The sequence below is a fragment of the Garra rufa genome, chromosome 7 (assembly GCF_049309525.1).
Source record: "Garra rufa chromosome 7, GarRuf1.0, whole genome shotgun sequence".
Lineage (NCBI taxonomy): Eukaryota > Metazoa > Chordata > Actinopteri > Cypriniformes > Cyprinidae > Garra > Garra rufa.
Window position 1 is genome coordinate 23605911 of NC_133367.1, and position 18081 is coordinate 23623991.

General features: G+C 31.1%; 1 protein-coding gene across 1 annotated transcript in view; it reads right to left on the reverse strand.

Annotated features, from left to right (window-relative positions):
- The window catches only part of LOC141338048 (low-density lipoprotein receptor-related protein 1B-like), a 104962-nt gene that overhangs the window by 20730 nt on the left and 66151 nt on the right, over nt 1-18081 (reverse strand). Inside the window, exons 18-22 of the mRNA XM_073843618.1 lie at nt 15844-15966; nt 12826-12966; nt 10629-10816; nt 6521-6704; nt 2251-2336 (exon numbers count right to left, since the gene is read on the reverse strand). Of these exons, the coding sequence (XP_073699719.1) occupies nt 2251-2336; nt 6521-6704; nt 10629-10816; nt 12826-12966; nt 15844-15966 (722 nt within the window). The remainder of the gene's footprint in view (nt 1-2250; nt 2337-6520; nt 6705-10628; nt 10817-12825; nt 12967-15843; nt 15967-18081) is intronic.

An 18081-nucleotide genomic window follows, 5' to 3' on the forward strand; every position in this document is an offset into this window, starting at 1 on the left:
TTGATCATTTCAAACCCCTTCAAACTGAAGAATTTAATGAAATCATGAGTCACAAAAATAATAATAAAAAAACCATCAAACAAAAACACTTCAAATCTTTTATAGTCCAAGCCGACTCATTATAGCATCTTCCGGACGCTTTCTCAATACACTTCTCATTCGCTTTGTTATTTTCACTATGTTCGGTTAGAAATAAGAGCGAGACTTCCTCCATCTGACAGAAACTTCCCATCATGCACTGCTACGCCCATAGCCAATCACTTTCTCAGTAGGGGTCTTTCACATTCGCCCGTCTCTCTCCGTGTCGTTCTGTCTCGTTCACTCAAACCCCCCGCCGCGTTCAGATCTAATTTGCTGGACCAGACCTTTTAAATCAAACTGATGGAGTTCCTGACTGATGAATCAACCCAAGCGTGCATTTTTAACTGCTCCTTCGATGGCAAGCCGCTCAATCTCTTTACACACGGGCCAAGCGAGAGTTTCTCATCCGACAGTCCCTTCACAGCCAAATCGGTCATGGTTCCTTTTGCATACAGATTTAAAGACCATAACTGACATTTTCATTAATAATGAATACTATAATGATAGATTTACTAGTTAGGAATGATTAAAGGAGCCATAACTTGCACTTTTTCATCATAGTTTTCAATACTAAGTGTAAAATAGTTGCGATTCCAGTCACAATATGACCTTTTCCGTTTGCAAATATTCCCAGGCGTTGATATTCGCGTCAATCAAATGTCTAAAACGCTGTCTCAGGCTCAAGTTGAGCTTGTGAATTTCTATAAAGCATCACAGGTGGCCGTTGATCTTGCACTTTCATTTCCTTTTTTAAATCACAGGCCTTGTGCTCCTTGGGCCATGAAAAAAATCCGCCTATGTACATATATATTTTTCAAATATCAATTGTTCACTATTAAAAATCATAGTAACAGGGTTGACATTTTAAGACATATTAAAAAGATAAAGCAATAAAGCGTTATTTCAAAACATGCCTAAATATGATATAATTATATGCCTATGAAAAAAAAAATTACCTATGGTAACAGGGTTGAACATTTTAGCATTTCATGTTAAGTTAGAAGCTTTGTGCTCAAGGCGATGAAAAGCAAAAATCTGATTATCGACATTTTTATATTTTTTAAATATCAACTGTTCACTATTAAATAAATCATGGTAACAGGGTTGACATTTCAAGTCAAATTAAAAAGATAAAAAAATCAAACTTAATTTTCTTTAGACAAAACATGTCTAAATATGATATAATTATATGCCTACAAAAAGGTAAAAAATTACCAATGGTAACAGGGTTGAACATTTTCGCATTTAATTCTAAATTACAAGCTTTGTGCTCAAGGCCAGGAAAACCAAAGATCTGATTATCATCATTTTTATATTTTTTTAAATATCAATTGTTCGCTATTAAAAATCATAGTAACAGGGTTGATATTTTAAGACACTAAAAGGATTAAGCAACAAAACAATTTTCCTTCCAGTCACAATTTGACCTTTTCTGTTTGCAAATATTCCCGGGCGTCGATATTCGCGTCAACAAAGTGTCCAAAATGTTGTTTCAGGCTCAAGGTGAGCTTGTGAATTTCTGTAAAGCATCACAGATGGCTGTTGATCTTGTGCTTTCCTCTGAGCTTTTGGATGGTGTGTCTGTTTTAAGCACCATATGCTGTGAGCATGTGTATTTTTATGAAAGAAATAAGTAGGAAATTACATGGGAATATGGAGGAAACATGATAATGAGTTTGAGATAAACAGGATGGCATCTGTGAGCATATAAATTAGAATAATGGTTATAAAAATATATTTTTAACACTTGTATAAGTATAAAAGGAAGACATTTTGTGCTCCTTGGGCCATGAAAAAAATCTGCTAATGTACATATATATTTTTCAAATATAAATTGTCCGCTATTAAAATTCATAGTAACAGGGTTGACATTTTAAGACATATTAAAAAGATAAAGCAATAAAACTTCATTTTTTTTTAGACAAAACTTGTCTAAATATGATATAATTATATGCCCACAAAAAGGTAAAAAATTACCAATGATAACAGGGTTGAAATTATTTAGCATTTTATGGAAATTACATGGGAATATGGAGGAGACATGCTAATGAGTTTGAGCTAAACAGGATGGCATCTGTGAGCACATAAATTAGAATAATGGTAATAAAGAGATTTTTTAACACTTGAATAAGTAAAATTGTATGTTTTAGAGAGCTTTATCCATCATACCTGTTTCAGAAGAGTGTAGTTTGATCCATCCAGACTGATCTTTCGGATTTCGTGATGGTCAGCAAGAATAAGAAAAGGCTCCTCCACTGAAAAAAAAAGACAAAAAAAAATGTTTTATTTACATATTTTATTATAATTTAATATTTTTAATTTATTTTATATTTAATTTGATTTAATATTTTTAGTATTATTCATATATTTTCATAATTTATAAATATTATTGTATTTTATTTATATTTTATTTTTTAACATTTATTTCATGTAAGATAGAACATCTTCCCCACAGCATTTCTTAAAAAATAAAATAAAATAAAATAAAAAATTTAATTGTTCATTAACTATAAAACACTGTCTGACTTTAATCCTTTGTGACTTTTAGTGACTAAAAAAGTACTTTGGATTTTGTAATATTTGGTTATATGGATGTATTCAGATTCCAAATACTTTAAAAAGCCTTTAAATCAGTGTTTGTGTTGCTCTATGGATTTTTCTGGCTGCGAGACATGACTGAAGCTTCCGTTTGATGACTTGAAATCGATTTCCTGTGAGCTGCCAACACTTGAACATCCACTTCCTGTCAAGACTGGGACTTAGACTTGTCAGTCATATGCAAAACAGTGCTTTATTACTTCAGTGTGTGTGTGTGTGTGTGTGTGTGTGTGTGTGTAGGCGCATGTCTGTGAAGGAGAGATACTTACAAAATAGTACTGTGGTAGTACAGGGATGGTATCAAATGGCACCTTAATATATACTATCATACTGACTGAAATATATGCCTTCAGAAAGGTAAAAATGCGGCAATGGTAACAGGGTTGAAAGTTTTAGGATTTAATTATAAATTACAAGCCTTGTACTCAAGGCCATGAAAAACAAAAAGTGCGTTTTTACACACACACACACACACACACACACACACACACACACACACACACACACACACACACACACACACACACACACACACACACACACACACACACACACACACACACACACACACACACACACACACACACACACACACACGCACACACACACATATATATTCAATTATAAATTGTTCACTATTGAAAAAAGGGTTGACATTTTAAGACACTTTAAAAAGGATTAAGCAACGAAACAATTTTCTTTAAACAAAACATGTTTTTTTAACATATAATTAAATATTTATGGAAAGGTAAAAATGGCTAATGGTAACAGGCTTGAACATTTTAATAATTAATTTCAAATTACAAGCCTTGTTCTATAGGCCATGGGAAAAAATCTGCTTATCTACATACATGTTTTTCAAATATCAATTGTTCACTATTAAAATCATATTAACAGGATTGACATTTTAAAACACATCAAAAGGATAAAGCAATAAAATGTTATTTTCTTTAGACAAAACATGATTTGCCTATGGAAAAGTAAAAAATGAGTTATGGTAACAGGATTGAAAATTTTAGGATTTCATTTCAAATTACAAGCCTTGTGCTCAAGGCCATGACAAACAAAAATCTCCTTTAAATATATATTTTAAAAATATCAATTGTTTCCTATAAAAACAGGCATGTTAACAGGGTTGATATTATAGGACACTTTAAAAGGATAAAGCAATAAAACTTAATTTTATTTAGACAAAACATGTTTAAAATATTTGAATTTATTTTCGTTTTGATATAATTATATGCCTATGGAAACGTACATATGGCCAATGGGAACAGGGTTGAAAGTTTTAGGGTTTCATTTAAAATTACAAAGGTCATTAAAAAATCTGCTTTTTTACATATATATTTTCAAATACAAATAGTTGACTATTAAATAAAGTCATGGTAACAGGGTTGACATTTTAAGACACTTAAAAAGAATAAAGCAATAAATTTAATTTTCTTTAGACAAAACATGTTTAAAATATTAGATAAAAAATAAAATATATATTTTATTATTATTATTATTATTATTATTATAGTACATTATATTATAATACCATTATAATTACATATCTATGGAAAGGTAAAAATTACTAATGGTAAGGGTTGAAAATTGTAATATTTAATTTCAAATTACAAGCCTTGTGCTCAAGCTACGAAAAAATGTGCTTATATACATATATATTTTTCAAATATCAATTGTTCACTATTAAAACAAAAATCATGGTAACAGTGTTAACATTTTAAGACACTTTAAAAGGATTAAACAATGAAACAATTTTCTTTAGACAAAACATGTTTAAAATATTTGAAATTATTTTAATATGATATAATTATGCTTACGGAAATGGTAATGGTAACAGGGTTGAAGATTTTAGGATTTAATTTCAAATTACAAGCCTTGTGCTTATGGCAATGAAAAACAAAAATCTCCTTTTTTAAATATATATTTTAAAAATATAATTTGTTTAAAAGGATTAAACAATGAAACTTAATATGTTTAAAATATTTGAAATTATTTTTAACATGATATAATTATATGCCTACGTGAAAGTAAAAATGACCAATGTTAACAGGGTTGAAAGTTTTAGTATTCTGTTTTTTAAATTACAGGCCTTGTGCTCCTTGGGCCATGAAAACCAAAAATTATGTACATATATATTTTTCAAAATATCAATTGTTCACTCTTTTTAAAATCATAGTAACAGGGTTGACATTTTAAGACACTTTAAAAGGGTGAAACAATGAAACATTTTCTTTAGACAAAACATGTTTAAAATATTAGAATTATTAAAAAACAGAAAGGTTAAATGACTTATGGTAACAGGGTTGAAAGTTTTAGGATTTAATTTCACATTACAAGCTTTGTGCTCAAGGCCATGAAAAACAAAAACCTGCTTATCTACATTTTTCAAATATCAATTGTTCACTATGTTAAAAACAATGGTAACAGAGTTGACATTTTAAGACACTTTTAAAAGATAAAGCAATAATACTTTATTTTCTTTAGACACAACGGCCCGGTTTCACAGACAGGGCTTAGGCTAAGCCAGGATTAGGCCATGGTTCAATTAGGACAATTGAGTAATTTTTATAAACATGCTTGCAAAAAGACATTACTGTTGTGCATCTTAAGACAAAACAAAGGCACTGGTATATTTTAAGATCAAACAGTGCCATTTTATTTTAGTTGAAACAACTCAGACTTACAGTTTAGTCTAGAACAAGGTTTAAGCCATGTCTGTGAAACCCGGGGGAACATGTTTAAAATATATGCCTACAGAAAGGTAAAAAAAATGACTAATGGTAACAGGGTTGAAAGTTTTAGGATTCAATTTCAAATTACGGGCCTTTTGCTCCTCAGGCCATGAAAGAGAAAAATCTGCTTTTATACATATATATTTGTTCAAATATGAATTGTTAACTATTTAAAAAAAAAAATCATGGCAACAGGGTTGATGTTTTAAGTCACTTTAAAAGGATAAAGCAATAAAAAAATTTCTTTAGACAAAACATGTTTAAAACAGAAAATGGGAATTTAGAAAATATTTCTAAATATTATAAATTTATATTAACATTTGAATTACAATACTTACAAATAGATATCAATCATTCACTATACAATATTATGGTAACAGGATTCATATTTTAAGACACTTTTAAAAGATAAAGCAGTACGTTTTTTAGACAAAGCGTTTTTAAAACATTTTAAAATATTAAATAATTGTATGTACATGCTATTTATATTATATTACCAAAATAAATTATCGATGTTCTAGAAACATTATCATGGTAACAGGGTTGGTATTTTAAGGAGTATAGGATTTTAATATAGGAGATTTTAGCTCGTTGTTGAGAAAGTATTGTGAAGTAAGTACCATATGGTATTACTATGGTAATAAAATAAAAATATAAAAATAAAAATAAATATGTCTGTATTAACACATATAACCTATTTTGAAGGAGGAGTCATATGGCATTACCATAGTACCATGCCAAAAAGGCAGTCGCAATACAGTGGCAGGTTTTATTAGCGACTTCTTTGCATGTCAGTGGCGTTTGTGAGCAAACACTAAATGAGAGAATATTAAAGTGTCTTTCTTTTATACAGTAAATAACTGCAGGCAGATGCCATATGTCACACCTGGATCTGCTCTTAGCCAATCAGAGCTCATCTCCAGCTGACGAACTAATTGTCTTCAACCTCCTGTTGCTTTCCTCTAAATATAAGTCACAACAAGACTCAGTGTGCGAGTTCTCGCCCGTGTGGGGTGATTCTGGGCAAGTGTGACAGTAAAATCTTTGTGAGGGTCCATGGGAGCTCATTCACACCTGTGCAGCTGAATAGAGCAGAGTACCTGAGAGAGACCTGCAGCTGTGCGGGTTACTGGCGGGACGCTGGTACCCGTCGGCACACAGGCAGTGAAAAGACCCGTAGGTGTTGATGCACTGGTGACTGCAGGGAAAGTTCTCTGAACATTCGTCCACGTCAATGCAAGTCCTGCCGTCGTTTTTCAGACGAAACCCTGGCCAGCATGTACACTAGAGAAGAAAGTGTAAAATGTTAATATTAGCCTAATAAAACAAATGTATTATTATATTATATTATATTATATTATATTATATTATATTATATTATTTAAAAAATGTATTGCATAATGTCTTTAAAATATATTTTTTACAGACAAATTAATTTTAAAATATAATATAAATGCCTAATAATTTTTCAGTTTGATTTTTAAATTAAAAATTACCATGATGAATTTTCATGTGATTAACTCTAATACTAATTAAAGACTAATGAACAGTAATTAACAGTAAATAAAATAAAATAAATAAGATTATTTAACACAAAACATATTATTATTATTATTTTTAAAAATATTTTTTAATACTGTATCATTAGTACTTGTATTTTATATTATATGATATTACTAAGAAAAAAAGTCTTATTAAAAGTCTGTTATTCAAATATGCCTAATTTAATTGAAATATCTGTTTTGTTTTTATACATATAAATTAATTTTAGAATTTCATATAATTCTGGGTAATATATGACCATGGCAAATTTTCATGCAATTCACTATAAATAAATAATAATAATAATAATTATTATTATTATTATTATTAAATGACTAAATATTTTAAGAATAAAATAAAAAAGTTATATAACACAAAACATTATTGTTATGTTATTATTATTAATGTTATTGTTTATTATTATTATCAAACTAAATAAATGTTTGTTTATATATATATATATATATATATATATATATATATATATATATATATATATATATAATTGATATTATTGTATTATTAGTATGTTGTATTATATTGTACATTTATTTTATATTATACAATATTACTAAGAAAAAAGTAATGGTTATTAAAATATGTCTAAATTACTTACAATTTCAGTTTTTTTAATCATATAATTTAATTTTAAAATTGTATATAATTTAATCAAATTTTCTGTTAGATTTTTTTGGTGAAACAGATAGGAAGTCAACAGTAAAATAAAAAAGTAAGTAAATAAATAAAAACAAATTATTATTATTATTATTATTATTATTATTAAAGTTATATAACAAATTATTATTATTACTATTACTATTAAATACTGTTTGTTATATAAAAAATATTGATATATATTATATTATATTATATTATATTATATTATATTATATTATTAGTAACAAAACATGCATAATTTATTCAAAATGTCTTTCTGCATATAAAAGTTTACTTTATTTAAATAATTGTACACATTTTCTATTTGACTTTTAAGTGACCATGGCCATTTTACATATACACAATTCACTCCAATCCTAATGAGAGACTAATGGACAGAAAGTGAGCAGTGAAACAAAACAATGTTTACACCGTTTCTAGACCATTAGCTTAGTCATTAGTCATTCATTAAAACTGCGCTTTATATTTGAATCGTATGGTAACAAAAGCTAAAAAAGCAAGAAAAACAAAGTTCCAGTAAGTTCAGAGCCACCATGTCCTTGACTGCCAGTTTTTAAAGTCAGCATGGCTGTCAAAGGACCGGCCCAGTATTCTGAGACATCTGCCAAACGAAGCTGTTCGATCTGCCACTCACACTCTCTGTGTGTGTGCGTTTCTCCAACTAAAAACACACAGTTTTTAGCTTAACATGTCACTCTCCAGCTGTTCACTACCTCAGCTGACTTTCTCAAGCTAAATAGCTAGCATAGCACTCTTGTTTATGCATTCAACGGTTAAACGTTGTAAACTAAGTGGAAACAGGGTCATAACATTCTTCACGGATTTAGCGCTAAGTACCATAAACCTCTGTGGAATGAAAAAACATTGAACTTCGAATGATTTGTTTGCGCAGACTTTCCCAATATTGTCGTAGTCGCTAAGGCCTGCTAATGAGGTTTAGCTAAGATTTGGTGGGAAAACAAAAACATTCTTTTGTATTCGTAGGCTGTAGTTTTATGTGTGAATAGCTTTAGCGTGGAACAAAACTGGAGTTGAACCAGACGCTTATTTCGTAAAAAGAAAAACTTGAAGTGTAAAAAAATATATATGTGTTTTTGTACCAGGCCCGTCGCCAAGGGGGGGCACGTCGAGTCACTTGGGGGGGCACTGCCGCCCTGCCCATGAACGCGAGTTAACTTACATTTGAGAACGAAAAACATTGATCTAGCATTAAACACTGCCAAACAAATCATCTAGCTGTAAAGGAGCACTAGCCTAAACAACGGTAAACTAATATGAAGCAATTAACTAATCGTTTCCGTAACCTTTTTTTATGCACATTTTTGGATATCGCATGAAAAACGCTGGATGGAAACGCCAAGATGCGCATAAATTCTAAAAATGCGCGTAAAACTTATTTGCTAAGTAGGATAAAATTCTTATCCGGTAAGAAAGCATACATAAACTCGATGAAAACACTTTTACCTAATACATTCCTTGATGCTCATCAAAAATGTGACATGTGACTTTGCGATGTGATAGCATAACTGGACCAACCAACGGACCGATCTCATTGCACAGCATCTTAAATTCTAGTTCCGTCAATTTAAAATGCTTGAGGAAAGTCTCAAAGTGATTCGTTATACTCTAAACTCCCAGAACTGTTTTCCCAAACAGCAGGCTCTGAAAATAAGAAAACATGACTGCGTTTTGTCTGCGAGCTCTGAAGCTCGTAATTTATTGTATACGAATATAATAATATCTTCGTGATATTTAGCGCAAGTTAATCAGGAAGTGACAATTTTGTTCTCTTCAACTCACTGGATGGTACCAGTGCTTTATTCGCAAATGTTTTATGCGTTATTCTAATTTTGCGCATAAGTTTAATTAACTTTGGATGAAATACTAGCGTAGCAGGCAGGCAGGCAGGCACTGCGCATGGGATTCTGTGCAGGGAGAAAGCCAAAAAAAGGGGTATAAAAGAATAAAATAAATAGTCCTACATGAGATATGTTTCACTTAAATAATTAACATATTATCAAACCAAAAAAACAAACAAAAAAACTGCGACACTGAGTTCTGGTTCATTTAGTGACAGCGCAGCAAGCTCAAGGAAACAGAGAAGGCTGAAAGACTTCTTATTTATTTTACGAAAGCTGTTTTTATAGTGAGTGCAAATAGAAGTTAACCTTTTACAGTTCCGAATAATGTCTTATTCTTATCAATGGGACCAAAAATGACATATTTTAAGTTGGTTCCGCTATAAGGAAAAAAAATCTAAGCGATCGCGCCGGAGCCTGTGGAAAATATTTAAATTCTTCAGTTTCTCTTTAAATTCGTAGGGTTAGACTTTTGTATGGTGTTTATAACGAATTCCATTATAATTTGTGATTTATTTCATAATGTTTATTTATAAATTTGTACTATAATTTTGTAGCTGCTATTTTGTAGCTAATATTTTCTGATTTTTATGTTCGTCTGTCTGAATAGGCAAATTTAAAGGATTTGTCGAAAACAACGTTTTTTTTTTTCTCTCAATACAATTTTGTCTGATATGTGTATAGCAGCTTTTTGTATTCATGCAGCAAATGTTTTAAAACTAGTAAGTACGTAAATAAGTTTTTTTTAACTACATGATTTTAAGGAACTTTTAACTATAACTTTTCGGGTAGCTTAAAGTAAAGCACTGTCATGAATTCGTTTTAAATTACAAAATGCATTGTTATAGGCCTATATAGATGGAAGAATATTGTTTTAGCAAAGTATATAGTCGCATATAGCATTATACTGATGTATCAATACATATTACGCAATTCCTTAAAAAAATCTCCTTTTGCTCAGCTGCAAAAACATGCTTTAAAATATGTTTTAATATAGAACTTTATTCAAGTTAGTGTTTTATATATAATTATATATATAAATTATTATATATAAAAACTGTGCCCCCCTATGAAAACGAAATGCCCCCCCAATGAAAATGGTCTGGCGTTGGCCCTGTTTTGTACACACCTTGTATCCAACAGGTAAGTCTTGACAGTCCTGGGTACATCCGCTGACTTTACGGTTCAAACATTCGTTAACGTGGCAGTTTCTCTCGTCTGATCGGTCCCCGCAGTCGTCGTGTTGATTACACACGCTTCCCAGCGGAACGCAGCGGCCGTTTGCGCACATGAAAACCGAACCGTTGCACAAACTTTCTAAAACATGGAGCAGCGGGGAAAAAAGGGGAGATAGAAATCAACAAAACCATCAAACACATAAACACAGAACTCAAGTGGTTGCTAGAATGCAGTTCTGGTTGTTTTTAGCATGTTGCTAAGGTGCTCTTGGTGTTTTGCTGTTTATGTGGTTGCTAGACTGGTTCTGTGTAGCTTTTAGCAAGAGCTTATGCAGGTGCTAGGCTGTTCTGTGTGGTATTAGCATGTTGCTACGTGGATGCTAAGGTGTTTTGGATGTACTTTAGCATGTGTTATTTGAAGCTAACGATAAGGTGTTTTTATGTACTTTAACTATTATTGCTATGTGGTTCAGGGTTTTTTAGGATGCATTTTAGCATGTTTGCTATTTGGATGTTAACACTAAGGTGTTTTGGATGTACTTTAGCATGTTTGCTATGTGGATGCTAATGCTAAGGCGTTTTGGATGTACTTTAGCATTTTGCTATGTGGTTCCTAGGCTGTTCTGTGTGGTATTAGCACATTGCTATGAAGTTGCCAGGGCATGTTAGCATGTTTGCTATGTGGATGTTAACACTAAGGTGTTTCTGATGTACTTTAGTATGTTTTTAAGTGGTTACTAAGCTGTGTGGTTTAAGCATGGTGTTTTGGATGTATTTTAGCATTTTTGCTATGTGGTTCCTAGCCTGTTCTGTGTGGTATTAACATGTTAAGTGGTTGCTAAGCTGTTCTGTGTGGTTTTAGCTTTAGATGTATTTTAGCAAACATGCTAAATACATCCAAAACACCTTAGCATTAGCAACCACATAACAACACGTTAATACCACACAGAACAGCCTAGGAATCACATAAAAACATGCTAAGGTACATCCAAAACACCTTAGCATTAGCATCCACATAGCAAACATGAGAAAATACATCCGAACACCTTAGAATAAGGTGTTATAGATGTACTTTAGCATGTTGCTATTTGGTTCCTAGGCTGTTCTGTGTGGTTTTAGCATGTTGTTGTCATGTCGTTGACGGGGTGTTTTTGTTGTATTTTAGCATGTTTGCTATGTGGATGCTAATGCTAAGGTGTTCTGGTTGTATTTTACCATGTTGCTATTTGGTTCCTAGGCAATTCTGGTTGGCTTTAGCACATTCTTATATAGTTGCCAGAATGTTTTGGATATATTTTAACATGTTTGCTACGTGGATGCTAATGCTAAGGTGTTTTGGATGTACTTTAGCATGTTGCTATGTGGTTCCTATACTGTTCTGTGTGGCTAAGTGGACACATTGTTTTTAAGTGGTTTTTAGCATGTTGCTATCTGGCTGTCAGATTGATGTGGTTTTAACATGTTGCTAGGTGTTTTGAATCTATTTTAACATGTTAGCTATGTAGCTGTCTGGCTGTTCTGAATGCTTTTAACATTATGCTAAGGTGTTCTTATGCTATGTCGTTCCACAATGCTATGTGGCTGCTAGAGTGTTTTTTAGCAAGTTCCTAAATGAATGCTAGAGTCTTCATGGTGGCGGATTTTTGGCATATTGCTAGGGTGTTCTGAGTGCTGAAGACTTTTTTATGGTTTCTGAGTGCTTTTTAGCATGTTTTCTATGGTGTTCTAATTGGTTTTTGGCACTTTGTTAAGCAGTTGCGAGGTGTTCTGGTTGGTTGCTAGAGTGTTGCTCACCGGTCCAAGTCAAAACAGCCTTATTAGTGTTTTAAAGTTATACTGTAAACATCTTGTAAACATCTGAAGTGAATTTCCCCTCAGAAATATAAACATAAAACTGTTGCTTAATGAGCTTGGCTGAGAACAGTAATGGCATCTGTTAACATTAATGGCATATGTTTGCCCTGAAACCAAAAAGTGAAGAACAGAGGCACAGCAGTTTCATCAGCCCCTCTCTGCCCAGCTCAGGTGGCACTGGCAGGGGTACAGGACGCAAACGGGGAGGACCAGGTGTTCTGACAAATCCCATATGGGACGGAACCTGGGAACCTGTCAGTCAAACGGGGTGCGTGACACATGAGAGGGACTCGCCTGCGGCGGAACACTTTGGGTTGAGTGGCAGCTCGTCTGATCGGTCCAAACAGTCGGGAAAGCCGTCACATTCCCATTGGGCTCTCAATAAACATCGCCCATCTGCGCAGCGGAACTCCTCCTCTTTGCATAAACGATATTCTGGAGAGAAAAAAGAGAGGACAAATATGACATGAAGAGAGTTTAAACAACGGGGCAAAAAGTTAAAGCTGTTACTTTTACTGTTAAAACTGAAACAATAAATATAGTCACTGTAAGACATAAATTCGCAATTGTGAGATATTATGTCACAATAAAAAAACACACAATTATGAGAAACACACTGCAAGACAAAGTCATTTTTGTGATATAAAGTCACAATAGGAGACAAAGTTGCAAATTGTGATTAAAAAAAAGTCACATTGCGAGAGATAAAACTTTATAAAAAAAAATACACCAAGACTTTTAAAGTAAAAAAAAAAAAAAAATGGGACAATTGCAACTATTAGAAAAATGTGCAATTATTATTGTCAACAATAAAGCTTGTGCATAAAGCATTGCAAGATATGGAGTCATCAAAAAAAAAAAAAAAGCATTTGCATCATGAGATATAAAACTGCATTGCGAGATTTAAAAAAAAAACATTGCATTTGTGAAAAATAGTCAAACTGAGTAATAAAATTACATTTTGTGATATAAAATCACAATGAAAAACAAACTGTGATAAATAAATAGTCACATTGTGAGACATAAAAATGCCATTGCAAGATTTAAAAATCATTGTGAAAAACATTGCAATTGCGAGAAATAGTCATTTTGAGAGAAATAAAGTTACATTTTGTGATATTAAGTCACAACCGTAGACAAACTGTGAGAAATAGTCACATTACAGGATATAAAATGCCATTGCGAGATTAAAAAATCGTTGCGAAAAATATTGCTATTGTGATAAATTGTCATATTGAAATAAATATTACGTTACGTGATATAACGTCACGATGAGAGACAAATTGTGAGAAACAGTCACATTGCGAGATATAAAACTGCATTGCAAGGTTTAAAAATCATTGTGAGAAATTGTCATATTGAGAAAAATAAAGTTATGCTTTGTGATATAACGTCACAATGAGAAACAAATTATTAGAAATAGTCACATTGCGAGATTAAAAAGTCATTGCGAAAAATATTGCGATTACAAGAGTCATATTGAGAAATAAAGTTATGTTTTGCAAAATAAAGTCACAATGAGAGACAAATTGTGAGAAATAGTCACACTGTGAGATATAAAACCACATTCCGAAATCAAAAAAAATAATTGGGGAAAAAAATAGTGATTGTGAGACACAGTGAAATTGAACAAAATAAAGTTACATTTTGTGATAAGAAGTCACATCGAGAGGCAAATTGTGAGAAATAGTTATAAAAATGCATTGCGAGATAAAAACAAAATCGTTGCGAAAAATATTGCAGTTGCGAAAAATAGTGAAATTGAGAGAAATGACATTAAGTTTTGTGATACAAAGTCACAATGAGAGACAAATTGTGAGAAATAGTCACATTGAGAGATATAACACCACATTGCAAGATTAAAAAAAACATTGCGAAAAATATTGCAATTGCGAGAAATAGTCATTTTGAGAGAAATAAAGTTACATTTTGTGATATTAAGTCACAACGGTAGACAAACTGTGAGAAATAGTCACATTACAGGATATAAAATGCCATTGCGAGATTAAAAAATCGTTGCGAAAAATATTGCTATTGTGATAAATTGTCATATTGAAATAAATATTACGTTACGTGATATAACGTCACGATGAGAGACGAATTGTGAGAAATAGTCACATTGCGAGATATAAAACTGCATTGCAAGGTTTAAAAATCATTGTGAGAAATTGTCATATTGAGAAAAATAAAGTTATGCTTTGTGATATAACGTCACAATGAGAAACAAATTATTAGAAATAGTCACATTGCGAGATTAAAAAGTCATTGCGAAAAATATTGCGATTGCAAGAGTCATATTGAGAAATAAAGTTATGTTTTGCAAAATAAAGTCACAATGAGAGACAAATTGTGAGAAATAGTCACACTGTGAGATATAAAACCACATTCCGAAATCAAAAAAATAATTGGGGAAAAAAAATAGTGATTGCGAGACACAGTGAAATTGAACAAAATAAAGTTACATTTTGTGATAAGAAGTCACATCGAGAGGCAAATTGTGAGAAATAGTTATAAAAATGCATTGCGAGATAAAAACAAAATCGTTGCGAAAAATATTGCAGTTGCGAAAAATAGTGAAATTGAGAGAAATGACATTAAGTTTTGTGATACAAAGTCACAATGAGAGATATAACACCACATTGCAAGATTAAAAAAACATTGCGAAAAATATTGCAATTGCGAGAAATTGTCATATTGAGAGAAATATAGTTACGTTTTGTGATATATTAGGTCACAATGAGAGACGAATTGTGAGAAATAGTCACATTACGATACATAAAGCCACACTGCGAGATTAAAAAATTATTGCGAAGAATATTGCAATTACAAGAAAAAGTCATTTTGAGAGAAATAAAGCTGTTTTGTGAGAGACAAATTGCGATGAATAGTCATATTGCGAGATATAAAACTGCATTGCGAGATAAAAAAGTCATTGGGAAAAATATTGCAATTGCAAGAGTCATATTGAAAAATAAAGTTAGGTTTTGTGAAATAAAGTCACAATGAGAGACAAATAGTGAGAAACAGTCACACTGCAAGATATAAAACAGCTTTGAGAGATTAAAAAATCTTTGCGACCAGGACAGGTTTGTGAGATTCATCCTCATAGATAACAATAACAAAGATGAACAGTAGCCTATATTTGTGTTTATTCTTAGATCTGAGGTATGGGACAGTGAGTTGTGGATTCATTCCAACCGCTGAAACGTCCAATTAATGTTGTGCCAACACAATTACAACCCATTATACAGGCCACAAAGGGATGGTCATTTTCAACAGAAAGTAATGAATCGAGAAACCGTGTCTGCTCACCGCATTCCAGAGACTCGTCAGAACCGTCTCCGCAGTCGTCATCATGGTCGCACACGAAACGCCGTGGGACGCAGTTCTGGTTCCGGCACTGGAACGTGCTCTCGGTGCACGTGTTGTTCGGAGCTTATTAAAGAGAGGAACAAACAGGATGTTAGGTATGTGTTAGGATAAAAGGAACAGCACATAATAGACACCTGAGACTTGATATAAAAAAAAAAAGTCCAATTAGTTTGGTTGTGGCTCTGAAAATTCAAGGACGGAAGATAAAAAGATGTTTTGGATAAATTTGGCACCTTATTACCCAAAAGTGGTGTTAATTAGCACTCACTGTTCAAGGCAGATGGACAGACAGACAGACAAGTAAATTAATAAAAATGCGAACAAACAAGTGAATGAACTTATTTTATTTTTTTTTTTAATAAAAAAGCTCAAATCTAAAATGCTAAAAAAAAAAAAAAAAATGTATGACCAAAAAATAAACAAAATAAAAATAGATAAAAAAAAAATAAATACAATTAAATGGAAAAAATAAAATAAATCAAACTGATTTATATTCTTTTTTACATTTTTATTATTAAAAAAAAAAAAAAAATGATGAACAGAACTGATGACCCAAAATAAACCATATCTGGGTAATACTTTTTTTTTTTTTTTTTTTTACTTTTCAGAAAAATGAAAACAATACACGAAAAAAATTGCCAAAATAAAATAAACACATGGATAACTATTATATATTTTTTTATTTATTTAAAAAAAATAGTAATGACCCAAATCAAATGTCCAAATCAATGAATCAAAAAGGATCAACTAAACAATAATAACAAAATAAAACAATGATATACTTTTAATATAAGTTTTTTTTATTGTTATAAAATATTTTTTATTATAAGAGTAAACACATAGATTACTATTGTAATTAGTGTTATTTATTTCACTAAGTAATGAACAGAACTTATGACCCAAATCAATCAATAAAACAAAATTAAATAATGATATAATTTTAATATAATACATTTATTATTATTATTGCTACTATTATTTATTATACTATATACTAGTATTACTATTTTTAGAAAAATGAAAACAATGCATACAATAAAATAAAACAGAATAGAAACACATTACTATTATATATTTTTTTATTCATAAAAAAAAAATTGTAAACCAAGTAATGAACAGAACATATGACCAAAATTAATCAAATACAATAAAATGAAAAATAACAATAAAAACAATACAATTATATATTTTAATATAGTGTATTATTATTATTATTATTATTATTATTATAAATAAAGATGAAAAATACAAGATGAAATATTAAAAATATATAGATATTTCAAATTTTTTTTTTCATATTAGAAATATAAAAATATAAAAAATAGTAATGAACATAATTCATGACCAAAATCACTAATATTTCTAATATATATTTTTTAAATATTAGAAATATAAAAAAATAGTAAATCAAGTAATGAACATAACTTATGACCAAAATCAGTCAATCAAATAAAATAGAATGAAAAATAACAATAAAATAACAATGAAATTAAATACTTTTAATATTATGCAATAATAATGTTTATTATTATTATTATTATTATTATTAATAATTAATTAATTTATTAATAAAATAAAATAAAATAAGTAAGGGATAATCAATGGTTTGCAGTGTGTATCGTAGACTGTGGGTGTGTATGTGCGTACCTGCCTGCATGCTGCGTCTTTAATGCACGGCAAGCCATTGATTATCCCAATTATTCCATGGTCATTTGCCAAGTTTTAGACAAGTTGAAAACTAGTATTGCTCTTTGCAGTGCAGATTTTGACCGAATGGGTAAAAAAGACGGTTATTTTTGTCAGTCATTCTGCCCACTTCAAATCAGACACAGTGATGAAATAGTGCGGTAAGATCACATTTATTTGCATGAATTATAGCATTTGTTTCAGTAAATTATCGATCGACCGAGAGAGAGCGAGAAGGTGAGATAGAGATGACAGTTGTGTGTGTGCATGTGTGCGTACCTGCCTGCATGCATTTAAAATCCTTTAATGTACGGCAAACCATTGATTATCCCGTTGATATATATATATATATATATATATATATATATAAAGTTCTAGTTTTTCTCTTTTCTCTCCACCAGTTTTTACAAAACCATAAACAAGGCATAAAAAGAAAAGACTATTACTATTGCCAAAAGCATGCCAAAATGGTTTGGGGTGAGAACAAGAACA